The 23840-nt window shown below is 51.2% G+C and overlaps 1 protein-coding gene across 1 annotated transcript in view; it reads right to left on the bottom strand.

The window, feature by feature from the left end:
• Nucleotides 1-10229: 10229 nt before the first annotated feature.
• LOC134154515 (adenylate cyclase type 10-like) overlaps nt 10230-23840 on the bottom strand; it is a 37756-nt gene continuing 24145 nt past the window's right edge. Inside the window, exons 27-35 of the mRNA XM_062601188.1 lie at nt 23365-23543; nt 22664-22820; nt 21978-22182; nt 21803-21899; nt 21458-21573; nt 20433-20550; nt 19305-19500; nt 18608-18796; nt 10230-10511 (exon numbers count right to left, since the gene is read on the bottom strand). Of these exons, the coding sequence (XP_062457172.1) occupies nt 10230-10511; nt 18608-18796; nt 19305-19500; nt 20433-20550; nt 21458-21573; nt 21803-21899; nt 21978-22182; nt 22664-22820; nt 23365-23543 (1539 nt within the window). The remainder of the gene's footprint in view (nt 10512-18607; nt 18797-19304; nt 19501-20432; nt 20551-21457; nt 21574-21802; nt 21900-21977; nt 22183-22663; nt 22821-23364; nt 23544-23840) is intronic.

Here is a 23840-nt window from a genome sequence, read left to right as displayed (position 1 = left end):
TGATGTGGGGACACGAGGGAGGTATGGGGATACCCAGGGCCAGCGCTCAGGGACACCTGGGGACATGGAGGACCAGTGCCTGGAGACACCTGGCGTGTCTTCTGCAGGTGGCCCTGCAGCCGCATGGGGACACCGAGGCTCGGGGACACCCACGGACAGGGTGGAGGGGACTCCCAGGCACTCCACGATGTGTCCCGCACCTGGCACAGGGACACTTAGGGACAGGGCTGAAGGGACCCTGAGGCACAGGGACACCAGAGACCAACACTTGCAGGCACTGGGGACCATGGCAAGGAGACATTGGCACATGGAGGACATTGAGGACAAGGGGTGACACTGACACCAAAGCTCGGGGACACTGCAGACAACAGGGGATGAGCATGGGGCAACAGAGACACCCCAGGCAGAACACTGAGCCTTGGGGACGAGCACAGTATGACACCAACACCCAGGGGACACTGGGGGGACAAGCCTCAGGGACTGGGGGACAAGAACAGGGTTACATCGAGCCTCAGGGGCACCAAGTGATGAGCATGGGGTGACACCAACACCCAGAGGACGCCGAGTCTTGGGGACACTGGGGGACAAGTGTGGGGTGACACCAACACCGAGGAGACACCAAGCTTCGGAGACACTGGGAGATGAGCTGTTCTAGTTAGATTCCCGGAGGCCAAACATCCAGTTTGGCCAGCCAGCACAAACTCACACACACACACATGCAAACACTGTTCAGTAGCAAGCAGTTTATTAGTAGATACTTACAAACAGACCGACTCGATGGTTATCTCGAGAAGGACCACCTCAATGCTTGTCCTGATCGTCCGCATGGCAAGAGAGAGAGTCAGCAGGCACAATCTTTTCGGGCGTCCCCGAGGAGGCAACGTGGTCCTCTGTTGTGTAGCAGCCTCTCCCTCCTTCGGAAAACTCCGGCATTTATGATTACTTGCAGTAGGCGGGAGTCTCGGCAACTGGGGCCAGCAAGTGCAGGGACTCTGGCCCAGCTCCGCCCCAGTTGCATAACCGGGCTGTGATACTGCGCACGCGTGCAGACTTATTTCGGGGGCCACATTTGACTTTGGGGGTCGCTATTTCACTACTCTTCAGCTTCCGACCTTCACGTTGACTGCTTCTCATGGTGATTCTGTGGCTGGAAGCCACAGAATCTATATGTGACCAACCGCTTTTCTTTCTCACAGATTTCCAAGACCTTGTTAGTTACTTATTTGTATCCCGCTTAACACAGCAGTATTGTTCTAGGCACTAAAATGTTACAACACTAGAGTATTCTCACCAAGTAGCAGGTGGTAGAGATACAAAAAGTTACAACACGGACCATTCCCATCAAGTATCATGTAGTACGGATACATCATTCTATACACATATATACATCCATATACATCTACCCATTTAAGATGGGTTTCCTGACACAGTTTTGAAATACCTCTTTTAAGTGTTTGGTTCCTTCTTTCTACCTTACCGCTAGGCTGGGGTCTCCATGGAATGTGTAATTCCCATTTCATCTGTAAAAATTTGGATGTTCCTTGAACCACCTCTGAAATAAAACGAGGTCCATTATCTGAGGATATACCTTCAGGAATCCCAAATCCAGGAATTATCTCTTTTAGTAAAATTTTAATTACTTCTTTTGCACGATTGGTGGAGCATGGGAAGGCTTCTGGCCAACCAGAAAAAGTATCTACCAAAACAAGTAAATCTTTAAACCGACCACATTTAGGTAATTCAGAGAAATGTGTCTGCCAGTGTTCCCCTGGGGTTAATCCTCTTCTTAGTTCTCCCATAGGTGGTTTCTTCTGAATTCTGGGGTTATTTGCACAACAGGTGGGACATCTCCTTACAATAAGGTCAGCATTTGATAGCATTTTTGATCCCACAGCATATCCTTTTACGCTGCTTATCATAGCGTCTGCTCCCATGTGAGTTTCTTCATGCAGTCTCTTGAGGAGCACTTCCATCATTTTGGCTGTAGTTAAAACTTGTCCATTGGGGGTGACCCACCACCCTTCAGCATTTTTTGTACATTTTAGCCTTTCTGCCAATTGGTTTTCTTTGTCTGAATATTCAGGAGGTCTCATCTGTATTTTTCTACTGGGTAGTAAAGCCCCAATCACTTGTCCTGCTAGTGCTGCCTTTTTGGCTGCCATATCTGCTCTCCTGTTTCCTTGTGCCACTTCGCTATTTCCCTTCTGGTGGGCTTTGCAATGCATTATCGCTACTTCTTTGGGTTCCATTATTGTTTGTAACAATCTTAATACCTCTTGTCCACACTTTACATTACTTCCTTGAGAATTTAAGAACCCTCATTCTTTCCAAATTGCTCCATGAGCGTGAACTACCCCAAAAGCATACTTTGCGTCAGTATGTATATTTACTCTTTGGCCCTTCCCGATTTCAAGGGCTCGTATAAGGGCAATGATTTCAATCTTTTGTGCTGAGGTGTTTTGTGGCAATGGTTTAGCTTCTGCTTCTTTCCATTGAGTCACTACTGCATATCCAGCCTTTCTCTCTCCATTCTGTACAAAGCTGCTACCATCTGTATATAGCTCCACATCTGGGTTCTGCAAAGGTTCATCCTTGAAATCACGCCGGCTAGAATATACTTGCTCTATAGTGGCCAAACAGTCATGTTGTAACTCTTTTTGCTCTTCACCACGTAGCAGAGTAGCAGGGTTTAAGGTCAAAACCACCTTTAAGGTAATATCTCCTTGTTCCAATAACACAGCATGCTATTTTACCAGTCTGCTCGGGGAAATCTAGTGATGCCCCTTTTGATTAAAAATTGCTGATACTGCATGTGGTACAAAAACAGTTAAAGGCTGTCCCAGAGTCAATGTGTGGGCCTCTTGTATTAGTAAGACAGTGGCTGCTCTAGCCCGGAGGCAGGCCGGCCATCCTTTACTTACTTCGCCTAATTGTTTAGAAAAATACTCCACCGGTCTTTTCCAGCTCCCAAGCATTTGGGTCATTACTCCTGAGGCCACCTGCTGCCGCTCATACACGTACAATTGAAAGGGTTTAGCCATATTTGGGAGTCCCAGTGCTGGAGCTTCCATCAATTTCTTTTGTATTTCATCAAAACTAGCACGGCACTCTGGGGTCCACTCTAACCATTCTCCTGGACCCTTTAGGGCTGCATATAAAGGTTTAGTTATCAGCCCAAAACTAGGGATCCATATACGGCAAAATCCTGCCATTCCCAAGAATCCCCTCAGCTGTCTTTTTGTGCAGGGTACTGCAATTTGGCATATAGCCTCTTTTCTTTCCGCTCCTAGTGCACGTTGTCCTTTTGATATTTTAGACCCAAATGGAGTCTAGGGAGGCCTCCTCCTGGCCTCCCTCCCCTTCCACCTCTTCCTCCTCTGTTACCTCTTCTGCTTCCCCTGCCCCTGCCTTGGAATTCATTCCTCTGGACAGCTGCCAGGAGAGGAGCCTGTAGTTTCATTCCATTTTGTGTTTCTCTTGTTCTCTTTTCATCTCGATTATTCTATACCTTATACGCTATTTCTATCAGCTGTGAAATAGACATTCCCCCAGCTCCATCCACCTTCTGTAGCTTCTTTCTAATATCCTGAGCTGACTGGCCAATGAAGAGCATATTAAACAGCCTTTGATTCGCTTCCTCACTTGGATCCAGGTCTGTCCATGTTCTGGCTGTTTCGCATAATCTTTCATAAAAGGCCGAGGGATTTTCTTCAGGCCCTTGCTTTACTTCATACAATTTTGACACATTCTTTGGTCTCGGAACCCCGTACCGAACCCCATATAAAATTAGCTGTTGATACTGCCTCAAGAGCTCCCTACCCCCGCTCCTATTTGGATCCCACTCGGGATCCTTTCTGGTGGGTAAATAGACCTCAGGATCCCCCTTTCTGTCCCTTCTCTCACCCTCTCCTTTTGCCTTATCAATTACCAGCCTTCTTTCTTCTCCTGTCAGGAAAGTATTCAACAGCACCTGCACATCTCCCCAGTTAGGATTATGAGTTATCACAAAAGTTCTCCAAAAAGGTCTCCAAAAGTTGATGCAGCTTCTCAGGATTTTCCCTATATGATCCAATAGACTGCTTCCAGTTTAGTAAATCCGAGGTTGTAAAAGGAACATGTACAAATACTGGCAGCCCTTCTGGTCCCACTGCTTGTCTCAGAGCCTGTATAACAGGTTGTTTCTGTCTCCTAGTTCGGCCAGAAACAGGGCTGGACTCTTTGGTTTCTAGTGGGGGGGCGATGCTTCAACTGCTGTGGAATCATTTCCACAAGAGGGGGGCACTGTCAGTACTTGTACATCCTCCTGCTCCTCTCCATTCAGAATTTGTCTGTTAGCACAATACCCGCTCTCTTCCTTCTTTCCTACTGCAACCATTACAGATTCCTCTTCACTTATAAGTTCACATTCCCTTTGAATTTCTGGGTCCTTATATAGTGACATAAAAGCCTCCACATAGGGTATCTCATCCCACTTCCCCTTCTGGCAACAAAACAGCAGTAACTGTAATATAGTGTTATGGTTCAAGGTCCCATTTTTTGGCCATTGCTCATCACATTCCAAATTACACATTGGCCACCATTGATTACAACATCTTTTCATTCTTTTTTTGTCATCCGATCTCTTCCAAAAATATCCCAGTGTTTCAAAATACAACCCAAAGGGCTACAGGGAGGAATCCTGGATTGGCTTGATCCCATGTCAATTACCTAGAAATACCAACCTTATTATCTAGAAATACCTTTTTTCCTGTACCTTTGTGCGCACTCAGCTCTGACCCCTCTGGTCAATTTAAAGCAACCTTTGCAGAGCGTCTACGTGCGACATAATCCAACATAATCTTCTGCGGAAGTAAGTAAATTTTATACTCACCAATCCAAAGATTCACTCCCCCCTTTCGCCCTGGCACAAATATCTCTGGTCGGTGTTGCACCTTTGAGTCTCTTGTCGTCCCTGCTTCGGAGGTAGGTCGGAGGACTCCCCGATCAACAGGTCGGTGCGCGCTGGAGCTCGATCCGATCCAGTCCGCTGTCGGGAACGGCAAGATGATCCGGGCAAGGCCTTCTGGCAAGTCCCATCTGGGTCGCCAAACTGTTGTCCCAAAATCTGAGTTCTGTTACCCGGTGTGCAAGCAACCAATAGACACACAGAGTTGAGATATTTGTTTCATTTCTGTGCAGAGATGGGTGCTAAGTGGTAAATCCACAAAGCTAGCACACCTTCTCCCCCTCTCAGTCTTGATTTATACATACTTTTCAGGGAGTATTTTATACAAATCTTTCTATTGGTTACAGTTTCATTACCTCAGGTAACTGCTCTGCGCTTGCGCTTTCACATTCATGTTAATTAGCATAGGAAGGGAAGAAGAGGCGGTAACATCATTATCATGTCATTTCCATCTCATTCTTCATTTAGGGGTGTGAAGTTTAATATGTTAATAAGCCTTAATGAACTTAAGGTCACTTCTGGGTTATTCTGCTGTTTTTGTCTTACCTTCCCCTCACATTCTTCAAAGCACTGTGGTTTCATCTAGGTTCTTTAGCCGGAGCTGGTTATCCTTTGCAGTACTGTTTTTCTCTCTCCCTTGTGCTTGAGTCTTGTTAACTATTTGCAAGGTTTTTCTCACAGTACTTCTCTAACAGGAGTAGTGACCTCACCAGCACAAACCCCAGCCACATCCCTGCTCCTGGCCCGGCCTCATCTCACATCCCAGTCATTGACTCACAAAGATGTGGGAAGATTTTTTTTTCCTGGGATTTGCTTGCTTCTGCAGTGGGTTTCCCAGAGCTGGGAGAGGGCCTGGGAGGTAGCAGTGGCCTGGCCCTAGGCATGTGTCAGCACCTTCCCCTCATGTGTCCTGGGGCCTGTCCTTCCTCCTGCCTGCCCTCTGATCAACCAACTGCTCTCCAAGAGGATGACAAGAGCCTGAGCTGTCCCTGACCATCCTGAGCATTTATTCCCATCCTGGATGAAGGGACAGAGTGTCTCCTCAGCAAGTTTGCTGATGATACCAAGCTGGGAGGAGTGGCTGACACACCTGAGGGCTGTGCTGCCATTCAGAGAGACCTAGACAGGCTGGAGAGTTGGGTGGAGAGGAACCTCCTGAGGTTCAACAAGGGCAAGTGCAGGGTCCTGCATCTAGGGAGAAATTACCCCATGCACCAGTACAAGCTGGGGGCTGAGCTGCTGGAAGGCCCGGGGTCTCCTGGGGTGCATTAGGAAGAATGTTGCCAGCAGGTTGAGGGAGGTGATCCTGCCCTGGTGAGGCCTCATCTCGAGTCCTGCATCCCGTTCTGGGCTACTCAGTCCAAAAGAGACATGGAGCTACTGGAGAGAGTGCAGCATAGGGCTATGAAGATGATCAGAGGGCTGGAACACCTGCCCTACGAGGAATGGCTGTGAGAGCTGGGCCTCTTCAGCCTGGGGAAGAGAAGAGTGAGGGGGATCTTTTCAATGTGTACAAGTACCGGAAGGGAGAGTGTCAAGGGTATGGGGCCAAACCCTTTCCAGTTGTCCCATGCAACAGGACAAGAGGCAGTGGACAAAAACTGAACCACAGGAAGTTCTGCGTGAATGTGAGGAGGGATTTCTTCACTGTGAGACTGACGGAGCCCTGGAACAGGTTGCCCGGAGAGGTTGTGGAGTCTCCTTCTCTGGAGATATTCAAAACTCGCCTGGATGCCGCCCTGTCTAACACGCTCTAGGTGACCCTACTTGAGCAGGAGTGTTGGATTAGATGATCTCCAGAGGTCCCTTCCAACCATACTGATTCTATAATTCTATGATTCTATGATTATCACAGCCATTGCAGTGTCATGATGATCCCACCAGGCCTGTTTTTCCAGTACTTCCTCAAACAACATCCTTGAGGGGACCAGGAAGGGCCGGGTCCCATCTGTGCCCATCCAGATGGCTGCAGGGAGCACCTTCGGACTTAGTTTCATTCAACACAATGTTCTGGGTGTAGCAGCAGGGCTGGCACTCACTGGTGGCTTCCCCACCACTCCTGGAGCCAAGACTGCTCCCCAGTGCTGAGGAGCTCAGAAGAAAGTTTTAGGTGCATGCACAGAGAAAGATAGGGAAATACTGCAGGGCTTTTTCAGATCAGATGTTACCGAATTTGCTTCTGGAGACATTTTAACGGTGTCTGTGAATGTGACTCAGAGCTCTTGTGAGCCACACATTGGAAGCATCTTGTAGTCTTCAGCCACCCTGCACTTTAAGGTCTCAGACTGAAATGTTTCTTTCAGCACCCAGAAACTCCCCCCTTGTCTGCAAGGGGTCTCTCAAATCCTGATGCCCTCTATCCCACAAGGGGTGCCAGGAAAATCCTGCTTCCTGCAGGTGCTGCTGGTCATGAAAGAAACGGCCTTGCCAGAGAGGGCATAAATAAATCCACCCATTTTTTACGATGTTTAACGATGAGACTCCTGGCCTGAATTCCTCCTCTTTCGATTCATTTCTACCTTCTTCCACCTCACCTACAGAAATTTATCTTGGTCTGTCAGATGTGTCAGGACCCCACGGCATGAGCACAGGAAGTCATATCCAGCCCTGTGGCTCAGGGCTTGGGATCCTTGGCACCTTGGGAGGCTCACTGTCACTTGGCCTTTCCAGGCCTTTGCTGTGCACACACATCTACTTTTTCAGTGGGCTCCTCAGGCTGACCGGATTGTCAGCGTGGCATTGGCCTGGACTCAGCTCTTTTTCCACGGTTCTCATCTATTATGCAAGGGGAAAGATAGAGTTTGGCGTAGACTGAGATGTGACCAAAGTCTTGACAGAAAGCATAAAAGGCATCAGTTTATAGTCGTACCCAGGGACATGCAGTCCTATTTTTTTCTCTTTCCGACCAAACTCAGGCTTCAACCTGCAGCCAAGGAAAAGCCAAAGCACCCTTCACTGGTGTGCTCAAGCATGAGTGCTAATGCTTTAATTAAGCATTCAGACTAGCAAAAGCACGTTCTATCACTGCATAATCATCACTGCCATGCTACTAGAGGTAGAGTGAATGACAAGTCCCGCTGGAGCTCTCCCCTTTGAGCAAGTCTGGGCACATCTGGCTGCAGTCACTTGGCCATTGGCAGAAATCCTTCTTCTTTTTTTTTTTTTTTTTTTTTGGTTGTTTTTAAATGCTTTCAGTACCTGGACACACTGCTGACCATACCGCGCTCTCTAACCTTGCTAGTCTGCCACTTCTGCCCTTTCCTTATTTTGCTCCTCCTTGGTCGAGGCTGTCAGGATATTTTGTCTATCCCACTGCACTTGTCCTGCTGCCTGCACGCTTGCTAACAGCCTAAGGTGTCAGTGGCCATATTTGCTATAGGAGCACCCTGTTGACTTCTGGTCAGCTTGGTCCCCAGGTTCTTCCCTAGATCCTCTCTCTTGTCCTTCTTATGGATGGATGTCATGATTGGGGATAAGCTGGCAAGGGCTGGGTGCCAGGCAGCGACTGTGGGGCTGTGCCATTCTTGCTGCACTGCTAGTACCTGTGGTGTGGAGAGAGGTGATGGGAGATGGGGCAGCATGGGGGTGGCGGTAGGTTGGCAAGGCCAGGGCAGGGGACAGTGGGGGCTGCTCTGAGGTGCCATGGCCACAGTGCAGTAATTGTTGCTTTCACTTCACGGTAGAGGTGTCACACTGACCCCAGGCAGAAAGAGGCCATTTCCGTGGCACACTGCCTGTGCCGCCTCCCAGCAGGCCGAGGACATACAGAGAGGACAGTCTGCTTCTCCTGAAGCTCAGGGCCAGCTCCGTGAGCCTGGCCCAGCATTGCCTGAGGACATCTTGGTCCTCAGCCTCTGGCTCTGGCATGGAGCAGAGACAAGAGCTCATGGAGCAGGGCTGGGAGAGCTCTCCTGGGAGTTTCTCTTTTGCGGGGGAGTGGTGAGGAGCATCATGGCTTCCATGTGTGCATCATCCCAGCACCCACACGCAGCCACACAGCCCCACTGTGCAAGCACCACACAGGGGGCCAGTGTGCATTCAGAGATGAGGAAACGTACCTCTGACAGAGTCCCCACGAAAGCTCTCAGTGACTTGTCCCTCCACAGCTCTCCTGCTTTAGCACCCTCCCCCAGAGTTCAGCCCCTGCCCAGCCCTGGCTGCTTCCCAGGATGGAGTTAGCACAGAGCCATTTGCCAGGGTCTACCAGAGTCTAGGCTGGGAAAGAGGCTGGGCAAGGCTGCACATTCCCCTCAACACAGGCACTGAGTCCAGCAGGACAGAGCTGGCCACACAGAGAAATGCACCCAAAAACCTAGGGTGCAGAGCCAGGACTGGAAAGAACCGATGTGACAGGCTGGTCTGTAATGCATGCCTGGGGGAGGCACATCCATGTTTGGTCCATGCAACCAAGGGCACAGACCAGTCTCCTCTCCTTTGCACTCAGCTCCTCTCCTGGGCCCTTTCCAGCCTAGCTCAGCTTCTCCTCGGTTCTCCTCACCGCCCTTTTCATCTCCTCAGCCCACCCAGCAGAGCAACCCAGGCTGAGAGTGGTCCCGCAGCAGTACCCTCTGGAGGGGGCTGCAAAGCTCTGGGTGCTCACTCCACAGCCTCATGCCCCCATTGGGCACAGCAGCTCTGAAGGTCAGCAGAGTGTATAGAGGATATCAGCTGCCCCATCAGCCTACAAGCTGGGACTGCCCTTAACCTTGTGTGACTCCACATGATCTTGTGAAGCTCCATTCATTACCCACTCCTAAGCACACAGTGCCCTTGGAGGCGCCCTGTGCTCCCCTTGGGCCTCCATACTCCTTTTGAGAAGGACAGGCATCAGTCTCCAGCCCTGTCCTATGGGAGATGCTGCTTGGCCATTCAGCACCTCCAAGAGCACGGGGCATCCACAAGTGAGAACTGAATCCAGCCCTCATTCCCTAACACATTGCCTGGGAGCTAATTGCCTTGAGATCATGGAGAGCCATGCAAATGAAACAGGGTCTTTCAGAGTGAAAGTATTTGAGCATGTTCTGGGCTCCAGCTTTGAGAAAACAGCTCAACCTTCAAGCACTGCGTGAGGAAATCCTCTTTTATTAGAGAGAGGCCAGCTCTACCACTGTCAAAGACACATTTACAGCAGACATTTCAGTTAGACAGACAGAGTTCATGCTTCTGGAGAAGTAGGATGAACTCAAACACTTCTGCACAAACATGATTATCACAGAGCGAATGCCCGAAGCATGAGAGTTGTGTGAGATAAAGTGGAAACTACTTGTGAAGAGGGACAGTCAGCTCATTGTTGCTGAGCTAGTTCCAGCTGAATCAGTCTTTTCAGTGATTCCTGGAGCTCCTTGTTCCTCATGCTGTAGATGAGGGGGTTCATGGCTGGTGGCACCACCGCGTACAGACCAGCCAACACTAGATCCAGAGCTGGAAAGGAAATGGAGGAGGCCTTCAGGTAGGCAAATGAGCCAGTGCTGATATACAGAGCTACCACAGCCAGGTGCGGGAGGCACACGGAAAAAGCTTTGTGCCGGCCCTGCTCAGAGGGCATCCTCAGCACAGCACTGAAGATCTGCACATAGGACAGAACGATGAAAACAAAACACCCAAATATTAAACAGACAGTAACCACAGTAAGGCCAAATTTCCTGAGGTAGAGGTCAGAGCAGGAGAGCTTGAGGGTCTGGGGGATTTCACAGAAGAACTGGTCCACTGTGTTGCCTTGGCAGAGAGGTAGTGAAAACGTGTTTCCAGTGTGCAGGAGAGCATTGAGAAAACCTGCTGCCCAGGCAGCTGCTGCCATTTTGACACAGGATCTGCAGTCCATGAGGGTCCTGTAGTGCAGGGGTTTGCAGATGGCAACAAAGCGGTCATAGGCCATAACTGTGAGAAGAGAACACTCAGCTCCAACCAGAGAAGTAAAAACGAAGACTTGAGTAGCACATCCCAAGTAGGAAATGGACCTGGCATTCCAGAGAGAATTAGCCATGGATTTGGGGACAGTGATGAAGATGGAGCCAAGGTCAAGGAGGGATAGGTTGAGGAGGAAGAAGTACATGGGGGTGTGCAGGTGGTGGTCACAGGCTACGGCTGTGATGATGAGGCCGTTGCCCAGGAGGGCAGCCAGGTAGATGCCCAGGAAGAAGGAGAAGTGCAAGAGCTGCAGCTCCCAGGTGTCTGCAAACACCAGGAGGAGGAACTCATTGAGAGAGCTGCTGTTGGACATTTGCTCTATCCTGGTTCAGGGTACTGTCCAAGGAGGAAAAAGCATTGACAGGTTAGTTAGAACAGGCTTCTCTGAGCAAAGCTGACTCCACTCCTCATAGCACTCCCCCCACATTGCCTCCCTCCTTTACGTTGTTAGGCTGCCTTTCCTGACCTCAGGTTTGTGGCTGAGTGTGCTGTGCAGCGCAAGGGCCTCTCCCCATAGATTCCAGAGGAGTCAGCCCTGCTCTGCCAGGCGGTGTAAACGCCCAGGTCAGACTGCCTCGTGTATTTGATGGGGATACCTGGGGATGGGTACCATGAGCTGAGTGAAACAGATTAGGTGCAGTGACTCATTGGAAATATTCACCCTTTATAACTGCGAGAGACAAATACAGCACTCGGGGCAGCTGACTCCAAAAGAAAAGATCCTTGTGAGGGATTCGTGTCCCCCAACCTTGCCCTCTTGAACAGGGGTGTCTGTATCTGAATCAGTCACAACAGCTCCCATTCCAGAGAGGGGGAGAAACAGTACAGTGAACAGCAGAATCCATCCACCCATTATGTGGAAAGACTGTTCAAGATTTCCACATCAAAAAAAATGAACTGCAATGCAGGGTCTGTTTATTTTTTTTTTTTTTTTTTTTTTTTTTTTTTTTTTTTTTTTAGTTTTGAGAAGCCTCCACCACACGTCTGCATTGTGTGACGGGATAGAAATCTTTGTCCTTTCTGCTGCTCTCGGCATGAGCACTTGTGCATCCCAAGAGGGAAAAAAGGCTCACACTGACTTTACATGGAGTCAGGGGATCTGGTCTGTCTGTGAGTTTTGCTCCCCACTGCCCTGTTTTTGCACCTCTCCCCACAAGTTACTCCAAGAAAGAAATTTGCCTGAGGTGAGAGTGGAAGAGTTCAGTTTCAAAGTGAAGATTTCCACATTCTTCTCCATCAGCCCAGACACGAAGAGAACGCTATGGAGAGCTCTTCAGAGAGTGTGATGAGATTTCTGACTCACATAACCGACACAGCAACTCTCAGATCTCACAGAGATGCTACAGGAGAGCTATGGTCTTCTGGAGGACAGCATGCAGCCTGGCAGGACACCCCAGAGACACAGTCAAGTGTCCTAAAGATGCAGAGTCTCCTTAACGGCAGAGTCAGATCATTTCCCCACCTGGATGAAATGCATTGCCTAGAAGACTGGAAGGGTACTTGGGCCCATGACTACTACGAAAATAATTCCACGCAGGACCCACAGGGTCAATGCCTTAACTGCAGCTGAATGCTATCCTTAACCCTGGAGAGCATGATAGTTAGAACCAGACCGACACAGATAGGTGAAGAAACAAAGAGTAATAACTGTGACACTCCTACTACAGGGAAGGTCAGGAGCAAGAGACAGATGGGTACTCAGGAATCCAAATTTTCCAAATTCCTCCTCCCACAGCATTTCTGTTTTCAGTTTCCCCTCATTCTCTGATTGTATCTCCATGGCAGGGAACTTTTCCTTCTGGGAGCTGTTTCTTTCTCCCATGTCTTTTCCCTGCCGCTGCTCTGCAAACAGTAGGAAACAGAAAGCATAAGCTCAGGATTCTTATCTTAAGGTAAGCCCTGCCAGGACTGCCCTCTTGAAAAGGACCCTTGGAAATGTCCTGGAGGTGAGCTGAAGCTGAGAGCAGCCTTGATCCCTGCAGCATCCTCTCAATGGGATAATGAACCTGCCCTGCTGGAAATAGTTCCTTCCACCAAGTGCTTCACCCCACAGCACTGTGGGGAGATTCTCAAGCAGGCTGAGTGCTGACTGTCGCAGGCAGCAGAGCCACTGCACCAGGCACACAGCACCCAGCGGTGCAAGGACACTGCCCTGAATTACAGCCCTAGGCTTCACACTTGTGCACCAGCTGTGGAAGGAAGTAGCTGTGAAGCCTTGTCCCTCTGAATGTGTGCCAGAGAATCTCTGTTCTACAGCACCACCTCCCCCAAAGAGGAGAGGCTGAGAGAGGTGTCCTGACAGACCCTTTCAGCTGTGGAAGGTGCCAGCTGCAGAACTCTCCACGAACCACGGCAGCAATGTTGCCCTGCAGCCAGAGACTTACTGTGTCAACGGCTGTGAAGATTTCTCCCTGCAGGGAGCTCTCAGCCATCCTCTAATTTCCAATTATCTTTAGCTTCTGAATCACTCTTCTCTTCCTGGCACCTGCAGGCAACGCCCTGAGTCTTGCTTCTCTTTTAAGATAAGCTGCTTCTGCACAGAGTTGTCTCTCCGCAGCACCTGCCGGGTTGCCATGGATTCCAGAAGTCTCAGGAGACAGGCCCAGCTCACGAGTAGAAAATCAGCTGAAGACATGACTTTCTCTGTCCCCTGTGCACCCTTGAGATGTTCCCGGTGCTCCAGAGCTGGCAGTTCCTGAAAGGCAGCAGAGTCACCTGTGGGAAATGTCCACTGAAGCAGATTAAAGTAATCAGTCACCAGTGGTCTCTCTCTGAACCCTGGAGAGATACTGACTCCAGCAACACAGTTTGTATCATCATAGGACAGTTTTCCAAGAGAGGTGGAAAGGTCTCTCTCTGGAAGGCCCTGCTCCCATCTCACAAGAAGACAGAATGCCTGTAAAAGGACAAGAAGGGAGTTCGTTTACTTGTGATTCAGGGGCTGATTTAGAGGAGTTAGTCAATACATCTAATGCCACTGAGAAGCCCCGGGGATGGAGTGGATTCAGTTCCCTTCTGTGCACTTCACAAACTCATAGGACATGCAGCTCTCTGTGCCCAAGTTGTAGTGTGCACTAAAATGCTTGTCTCCATGGGAGCTTCTTGTCTAAGCTCCCACTACAGTCTGTGGAGATGGAAAGAGGGAATCAGCTCTACACACACACACACACACCTGTTGTGGATGGGTGCAGAGGACTACAGAAGGATGAACTCCGGGGAGGTGGGAGGGAGGGCAGGGAAGAGAGAGAGAGGGAGAAGCATTTCACTTGTAAGACTTGTAAGAGAGAAGCAACAAAATATTATGGTAAAATTGTGATTTAACAAAGTCCAACTGTAAATAAGACAGTGATTTAATGAGGGTTGATGGCAAGGTTTACTTGATTATTTACTGCCTGGAGGAGGACAGGGTCAGATAAGAGTGTTAAGGAGGCCCTGCTGTTGAGTTACAAGGCTCAGGATGGATCCCTCCAAAACTCCCCCTTGGAGGAGTAGGGGTGTACCTCGATCCAATCCCAGCCTCAGACCCGGTTAACAGTTTATATTTAAGAGTGCTGTGCATGGTTACACTGTCTGAGCACCATCACAACCCCTTTGCACATTTAAAGTGACAGAGGTGGTCCAAGACATGTGCAATTGTCTACTTGCTCTGATGGTGCAGCTATGAGACCCACATTCTTCTAGAGCATCAGCTGGGAACCAGGAGGAGAATCTCCTTGGTCAGCTGAAATGACACCTGCTGCCTACTACTGCAAGACCTCCACTCACTATGAAGCTGAGGATGTCAGAAAATCATACTTGGGCCTACTAGGGGGGCCTGCTAGAGGGCTACCATGGGAGGCAGCTCTGAAGGGCAGGAGAGCTCAGGAAAACTGACAGGTCTGTAAGGATAGCATCCTCCAAGCTCACGAGTGGCCCATACTGATACCCAGGAATACAAATAGATGTTTTAGGAGACAGGGTGGCTAAACAGGCAACTCACGACTGAGCAGCAGGAGGACATGGGAAGCACGGAGAGGCTGCAAAGGAGGAATTTAGCAATATTGCCAAGGGATGTCGAGAAGCAGTTAGGAAAGCTAAAGCACCTCTAGGACTAACACTTGCCAAGGGTGCCAAGGCCATGCAGATGAACTACTGTTACTTCAGTAACAGCAGGGGCAGATAGCTCTGCAGAACTCAGTGCCTTTGCTTCAGTCTCGAACAAGGACTCCCAGGCCACTCCCCTAAAGTCAGGACTTCCAAGGTAAAAAAAACAATCAGCAGGGCATGAGCACTGAATTGGAATTTACTTGGGAGAACTCAACCCATGCAAATGTATGGAGTTGCATTGGCTCAGCCGAGGATCCTGAGAGCTGATCACTATCTCAGAAGGTCACTCTGCATTGTCTTTGGAAGACTGTGGAGACTGGGAGAAGTTCCAATGACAGAGGAAAGGGAAATGTTGCATTCAACTTCAAAAAAGATGAAAAGTACAACCTGAGGAACTACAGGCTGTTCAGTTTTGCTTGCATTGGGAGTGTGTCGTGGAACAAGTCCTCTGTGATCACGTCTGGGTCCATGAAGCTTGGACATTAAAGACTGCATGCGTAAACACCCAGAAGGCTAAAAACTGGTTGGATGATTGGGCTCAGAGGGATGTGGTGAACAGAGTAGTTCTCTTCTGGGGGGCCAGAAGAGAAATGGTGCAGCACAGGCTCTCTCCTGGGACCTGTCCTGTTTAACACTTTGGTGAATGACCTGGCAGAGGTAACATTCATTATGTTTGTAGATGATACCAGAGTGGGTGAGGGGCACCAGTTTTATGCTTGAGGGTTGCCATTGAGAGGGCTCTGGACAGGCAGGAGTAATGGGCTGTCAGGAATCTTATGAAATACAAAACAGAGAAATGCCAGGTTCCTGCACCTGGGAGAGAATAACATACTGCAGTGATACAGGCCCAGAACTGGGTTGCCATGGAGCAGCTTTGCTGAAAAGGACCTGAGGATCTTGGTGGGCAGAAAATAAAACATGAGACATCCGTGTGCTCAGGCAGCATAGAAGGCCAACAGTGGGCTGGGCTGTGTGAGTAAGAGCAGAAGTAGGAGACTGATAGAAGTGATCACCAACTTTACTACCCACACCTTACACCAAAGGTACACTATTGCATCCAGTTTGGGGCTCCCCAGTACAAGAAAGATGTTGATAACTGGGAGCAAGTTCAGCAGAGGGCCTCCAAGATGGTCACAGAGCTGGAGCACTAGCTTTGAGAGCGAACAGGCTTTGTGCAGTATGGAGAAGAGATGGCTTTGGAGGGACCTAATAGCAGCTTTCCAATACCTATGAGGAGGCCCCGAAGAAGATGAAGTTGGGCTCTTTGTCATGGTCCATGCCAGGAGGACAAAAGACAATACCTTCCTATATAAACATCCCATCTATGTTTATTCTTTTGCCCATTGGCCCTGGTTTTGCTTGCATTATACCCTCACTTGGTATTTCTGAGATGATTGCCCTGGTAAATCCTATTTCAGGCAGGAATTCCATTAAGCTAGAACCTCCTTTTATTACTTATGGTGTTGTGCTATTCCACTTGCTATTCTCTTCTTAGAGACACCAAAAGTCAAAGCAAGCCACATTAACAACTGGCACAGGAGGGCTTCAGGCTGGAGGACATTGAGAAACTTCGGGATTTGACCAACAGAAACCTCCTGAACTTTAGCAAGGAGAAGGGAGAGGTCCTGCACCTGGGAGGGATAACTCCATGCTTCAGGGCAGGTTGGGACCTTACTGGTTGAAAAGGGTCCCTGAGGAGAAGGGCTTTGATATCATGAGAAATGCTACATGAGCCAGTGGGGCACATTCATTGTGAATAAGGCGAAAGGACTAGGGGCTGCATGAGGAGGAGTGTGGCCACCCACACAAAGGCAGTCGTAGGCAATACTGAATCCTGACTGGATCAACAGATGATTGAGCTTGCAATTGGTTTAAGCTGTGACTTCTGGGGAGAACAACAGTGCGAACGATGAAAGATTAATGCCACCCCCCAAGGTGTGGACCCTGCTCTGGGCAGTGGGACTTCCCCCAAGATTCCACCCAGTGAGAAGTGGATACCCGCATCGCGATTCCCCCCGTGACGGATGGGGCATCTTAATTCAGCTGGCTGGGAACAGGAAATTTGTCCTTTGGCTTCTAATGGGTCTGCAATCATGTATGTGGGATGCTTCACTTATATTTCTTTATTAATCATGGACTACTGCGGCAGCAAGGTACTCCCCAATTAAGGGAGGGCCCTTACAAGGAGTTTATACAGGATGCCTTTATCCAGAGAATGTTACTTTTTTAAAAAAAATAACAATACCTACCATTTCATTAGTCAGGGACACGAGTACATAATACTCTTACCAACTTCCCTACTTTGGTTGCTGTAAACTATGTCTTTATTTTAAAATGTTCTCTCTGTCAAGGACCTAACATCTGTGTCTTCTTAGGAAACACCTGCTGCAGGACATGAGTTCCACCAAGGACATGCATTTTGCTCTACTAACTCATCACAAAGGTACAACCCTAGACATCCCCTTGTGCATAAAACCTGCAGAGAGAACACAAGTTGCATTGTGCCTACCACCCCCAATCCCGTGGGGCTGCAGCAAGAAGAAACTCCAACGGGAGAACCAAACTGGCAAAGAGCTGGGCAGAGACAGGCCTGAAATGGCCCGATGCATTACCTCTACCCAGGAGAACGGATACTGCTTGGGAACTACTATAGAACTATAGGAATTAACCAACCCCCCAGAGCTTTATCTTCTCTGGAGCGCTTTGTGCCTTATTTATCATATTCCTCACTTGATGGAAGCCTAAATGCTAAGCTCTTCAGAATGCTCAGACTGTTTTGTTTTTTGGTTTTTGTTTTGAGTATTGACCTTAGTAATTGTGTAGGTGTTGGTTCAGTTTGACTCAGGTTGTGCAAACATTGTTGTGGGAAAGGAGAGAACGAGGCAGAATACAAGCAGGGGGCCGAAGAATGATGCTGAGTATGTTAAAGGAAGAAGGAAAGGAAGAAGTGCTTGGACTAGCAGTGTCAGAATTTAATTCCTGGAGAAGAATCCTCCCTTTGCAGTGCTGGCAGCTTCAGCAGGTACCTGGAGCTACAGACCTCTGGCTTTGCTTGGTTCAGGTGGGGAAAATGTGGGGCTGTCTTCAGCCACAAATCTCCCGGGGGGCCTTTTCCAGTGAACCAGCACTCCTAAAGGAAGGGGGGAAAAAAGGCACAGTGAGAGCTGAGAAGAGCACGTGACCTCCAGAGCCATGACTTCTGCCTGGGAAGGCAACTAAGGCCTCTCTCAGCAGCTTGTTCCATCCATCAGCCAATGAGCCATGCTGCCAAAACCCCTCAGCGAGCAGAAGGAGAGGCAAGGCCAATTCAGACGCAGCACACGTTGACCCTGGCCTCCCAGAGCTGCCTTAAGGAGCAGGGAAAGATTCCACTTCACCACCGCTCTGCCAAGCAGAGATGCTGCAAAGGAGCAGCTGCAGGGCATACTGCTTCCTCACGTACCAGTCCAGCCCCACTTGGCAGAGAGGGATCACAGCTGTCTCTACCTTCCTCTTGAGCAGGGCTAAGAGCACCTACCAGCTCACACAGGACTTTGAGCACATGCCCCTGAAGCTCTCGGGGGGCTCTCTCTGGGGCTACCTGCCATAGTACAGTGCGGCCCACCTTCTGCTACAGCAGGCTCAACTTCTGCCCAGGAAGCAACTCAAAGGCACAGGTGAGCAACTTACAGTGCTCATCTCCAGCCAAGTCTTCTCCAGCAGGTTGCCATAGTCTTCACAGGCTTGGAGGCCCTGGTTGAGGCACAGCAGGCTCTGCTCTTCATTCCCCAGCATCAGGAAAATGTAGGCTTTCAGGTGGTAGACTCTGGGGTAGAAGACGGGGCTTGTGGAGCACCGAGAGAAAACCTCTTCGGCAAGCTGCCGAGAAAACAACAGAGAGGTACATCAGGACAAGTCAGAGAGCCCAGCGATGGCTTGGCACAGAGAAGGGCGCCAAACCCCCAAAGAGGAAAACCAGCCACAAAGAAAGGAGGAGTGCACAGCTAGCAAGGCTGAGGTACCACACAGATCTCTCCTGAGCCCTAACACCTCCTATGGAGCAGCCAGTTCAGCAGGGCTCACTAGCTCATGGCTGAGCAAGGCTCTTCTCCTCTTCTGTTTGGGCCAAACAGTCCCACAAGGGAGTTCTCACACGCCCAGGAAGACTGCCTTCACCTGACTGCCTTCTCGGCCCCCTCGTGCTGACACCTCTGTTACAGGAGTCTTTAGCCACGTTGCTCCCTAAGCCGCTACCCTCTGGCACTACCCTGACTCCATCCTGTCGTGGCTGCTTCTACCTGCACAGGTCAACCCACAGCTGCTAGCAACACAGCTTTCCCCAGAGGGCACTTGCAGCATGCCCCTCCCCTTCCTCCGCATCCCTCACCCTTAGAGCCCTGCAGCAGCTCTCACGGGCCCTCCACGAGCTGTGCTCCATGTCCTTTTTCAGCACGAGGCTATGGCACTCCAGGAGCCGGCTGCACGCTTGGCTGGCCACAAGGCAGGCGCCAGTGCTCTTCAGCAGCCTCTTGGCCTTTTCAAAGGGCTTCTGGAAGTTGTCCCACTGCCCGAGCCTTGCAAACCTACATTGTCCAGAGGAAAAAAGGAAACACATACAAACACACACTCAGGCACATTTTGTAGAGATGAGCAAGTAATCAAAAGGTCTCCTCGGCTATAGGCTCCAGCCCCAACCTGGCTTCTAGAGGCAATGCATCCTCTAGGACAAGGAAGCTACTGGGGGCGTGATGGGGGGCTGAACTGCGGCGTGTTGTAGCTGCTCCTGATAAGCATCACTGAGAGCACTGTATTGTAATCAGGCAGCAGTAGCTCAATTCCTTCTCTCCCGCGTGAACTTGGTGTTCTCGTCTCCCTGCTACATCACAGCTGAGCAGGAATCTACTGCTGTCCCTCCCAACAGGGTCCTCTCCGCTCCCCTTCCCTCCAGTTTGCTTGACCTGCTTATAAACATGTGCACATGCGGGTCTGTTTGCGAGCAAGCGGCACTCAGCACTCCCCCACAGTGATGAGCGAGACCACAGGGAAACTGCAAGGACTGGAACCCAGTCCCTTGCAGGCACGCAGGAGACACAAGCCATGCTAGGCAGGAGACTGGGACAATGGCTGCCTTCTCCCACAAACACAGCGTTGCTCCAGGCCCTCATGCCCTCCCCGAGCCAAGCTCTTGCACTTAGGCAGCATTCAGCCTGCATCGCTTTCCTGCACTGAGAGAGAGCCACACCAGTCCCCCCCAACATTCAAGGGGAAAAGGAAGGCTGTGGCTGAATGCCGCCAAGGCATCCTTCCCTGGCAGGGCTCCACAGCAGCACAACCTGGGGCTCCTTGCCACCTTGCTCATCCTGCATGGCCCCCCGGCCCCTTTCACCACCGTGCTCCAGAAGCAGCCGCCTTGGTGGACATGGGATGGGGGCATGTGATGAACGAAGAGCTCCCCCTTTCCCGGCCACAACCACTGCCTGGGCCTCTCCCCACTCAAAGCAAGTCTCCAACTTACCAAAGAGCCAGGGACGAATACAGTCCAAGCAGGATGCTGCTCTGCGCCTGGAGAAGGCAGTTGGCTTCGTTCTGCTCCACGAACCTCCTGCACTCTTCAAAGGACTTATACTGCCACCCTGCAATACAAATGTCTCTCAGAGAAGCAGCGAAGCAGCACCTCCCTCCCTGGCCTCACCGTGCCTCAGGCATTCAGAGCAGCAGAAAGCTCCAGCGCAGCTGGCAAAGTTCTTGGCAGGCAAAGCACTCACAGAGCAACAAACCTCACAGGAAGCAGGCAAGGGCTGCACTTCTACCCTAGCTCCTCAGGGCTGCTCAAGTGCACGGAACTGCCCTTGAACGCAAGGGCAGAGAGCATCAGGAAGGAAACAAGAGAACTCCCAACTCCCCTGACACCACGTCTTGCCCTTGAGAAATCTGCAGCTTTCTAGCACTGCACAAAGGCACGCTGCCACTGAGCAGCAATGACAGCGACCCCAGAGCACAGGCTCTTAGGTGCCTCCTGCTCAGGCACATGCCAGCACTGCTGGCCCTGCTTCCTGGGGAGCCAGAGCAGAGTGAGGCGGAGAAGAGCTTTCAGAAGGGGCAATCTCAAAACACAGCTAGGAAAGAGCATAACTAAAAGCACTGTCAAATTACTCTTGGCTCCCATGTTAGAAATGCAAAAGCAAAAAAAATTAACGAGGATGCAAGCGAAGAGAGAAACACGCACAGCGGAAAGCTCTGTGGAGGAAATATAAGGATTGCTGGAGGCTCTGGGGTCATCGTTCTCTCAGGAGAAAAACTGCTTTGGCCAGCACAACTGTTTCCGTGTTTCCAGAGGACAGGGAAACCTGGCAGAACTCTTGTGTTGTCTACTCTAGTCTCTGGAAGTCTTGTACTGACGGTGCACTTCTGCTTGTGCTGGGAGGGCTCTGCCTGTTTATACCTTGCACAAAGCCCCCAGCTCTGGCCCACAGCTCCAGGGGGGCAGCCTTGCCTGCCCAGCAAACAGGCTCTCGGGGGCCCTCCTCACTGAGCACTTACCAGCATCAAGCAAGAGGTCTAAGCAGAAGCAGAAGAAGCATGCCTGCCCAACGATCTCATCTGCTCCAGACACCTGCTCCTCTAGCCTGCGCAGCACTGCCTCACATTCCGGGTACCTGGGGAGGAACACAACGAGCCTCCAGGGAGCCTCTCCACGGGCTGGGAGCCCAGGCAGCACCTCCAGACACTTCCCACTCCCCTTCCCAGCACCTCTCTCTCCCTCGTTTTCCCTTCTTTGCTCTTCCTCCCAACTCCGTCCCACTTTCTCCATCAGGCCTGTTCTCACCCAAAGGTCCCTGACCCCTGACACTGCGCAACCCCAACTCTCTCCAGTACTGTGATTACCTCATCTGCAGAAAGAGTGCCGTGAAGAGGGTCCTGAGAACCACGCAGCCCAGGTCAGGCTTCTGCAGCTCCATGCAGAGCCTCTCAGCACGATAGCCTGGGAAGAGAACAAGCAGACTTGCACCGGCTCTCTCGGCAGAGATGCCTTCTTGCAGGCGGTGGGGGCAGTACCTACCTACGTCGACGGACAGAGGCAGATTTCCCAGGCTGAGGGTCAGATGGGACAGGGCCTGGGCAAAGCTGGCCGTGTTTAATACCCCTCCTCCAAAGAGCTGCACCTCAGCGCTAAGCTGCATGGCCGCCCGCCCGTATTGCAGCCACTCTTCCCGGCAGCCCAGGTTCTGGCAGCACAGCGCATATTCCAGGTAGGACAAGAGGACCTAGAAGGGTCCAAACACGACAATGCACACGACTCTGTCTCTCCAGGGCAATTCCCTGGCCTGGAGGGGACAGGCCACAACCCAACTGCCAGCTTCTCTCTTCCACTCTCACAGCGCGCACCCATACGACCAACTCTTCTTCCTACTGCCACTGCTGACTGCAGCTGTGCCAAGACAGGGGCCCCCGGCCTTGCACACCAGCATTATCAAGAGCCACGAGGAAACTACAGAATACACACAGTGGTGCTGCCTTACAGCCAGAACCACCTCCATGCTCACAATTAGGAAACAAATCCAATGCGAGGGACTACCAAAAGCAGCAGCAACCCACACCCTCTGGAAGTTCATCCAGAAAAGGGCAGGCACACGTCCATCTTTGGGCTCTTCTTGCCGGGGGCAGGCCCTGCTGGTACTCTTGCCAGGCCAGGGAAAAGGAGCCGTGTCAGGGACGGGTCTGCTGCTGCAGAGAGAAGGCACTCACGTGACTCGCATCCTCGGACTCCTCGGCCGTGTTCACCTTCATGAGTGCTGCCAGGCGGGAGAGCCTCCGACTGCCGGCGGCGCTCTCCAGGCTGAAGAGCTGCCGCAGTAAGGACAGGCAGTGGCTTTGCCGGAACAGCCAGGGGAGCCTCTGCCTCCTGCCACACAAGGGAAACTGCTGGGCCACAGCCACTAGGCGCACTGTGCCGAGTCCCACGGGGCGGGGGAAGCAGGGGGATGGAGGAGACGGCTGCACCTCCTTGCAGAAGGGCAGCTGACGCAGGCACGGCCACAGCGATACAAGCGGCAGAACCAAGGAGTACCACCCAGGAAGCGTGACTGCTAAAGATGGTGTCTTGGCACTACAGCCTAGGCAGGCCAAGCAAAGCTGGCCACCGGGAGGAAAAGGGGCCTTGCACGGGAGGCCTGCGCCTGGCTACAGCCTCTGAGCTTCCTCCCTCTCACAGCTCACCTCCGCTTACGCCGACAGGCCCACCTCCTGCTCCTGCCAGCACACTCCCTTCCCCTCCCCAGACTCGGCTCCCCACTAACACCTCCTTGCTCTCACCAACACCATCTCCCATGCCAACACCCCAATAGCTGCCCAATACAACCCACAGCTGCTCCACCCACTAGCCTCCAGCTCCCTCAGCAGCTTTCCCTCTGCCTAGAAGAGCCTTTGCTTTCCCTTCTGCGTCTTACCCTGCCTCCTGAGGAACGGAGGAGTCTCTGTTCTTCTTGTGGGAGGCATGCTCTGACTTTTCCAGCACAAGCTGCAAGGCGGCACCAGTGGAGGTCGTGGGGAATTTCCTCTTCAGAAGGCTCAATGCCTTCCTGATCATTGTCTTCGCCAGCTCCGTTTGTCCCATATGGTAGCAGACCTGCACAGCAAAAGGGCTTTGAAGGCTGTCCCGTTTGGCACAAAGCTCATCCCCAGTGCATCAAGCAGCCCCAGGCACAGCTGGGAATCCTGAGCCTCCCAGCTACTGGGAACGCTAAGAACAAGGATACTGGGAAGGCTCCCAAAGGGCTCCGATTCAGAACATAACCAATTGCGTGTCTCTGGTGGAATCAAGGCCAGGACCTCAGCTGGTTTTGGCCAGGGGGCAAAGGGGCCCCAGGAAAGCAGGCTGAGAGCAGTCGCAGTTAGGTGGGCCAGGGAGAGCCTGCCCCACCGC

The sequence above is a fragment of the Rhea pennata genome, unplaced genomic scaffold (assembly GCF_028389875.1).
Source record: "Rhea pennata isolate bPtePen1 unplaced genomic scaffold, bPtePen1.pri scaffold_32, whole genome shotgun sequence".
Classification (NCBI taxonomy): Eukaryota; Metazoa; Chordata; class Aves; order Rheiformes; family Rheidae; genus Rhea; species Rhea pennata.
The sequence above is the reverse complement of the archived record's forward strand: the minus strand, read 5'-3'. Positions and strand labels throughout refer to the sequence as shown.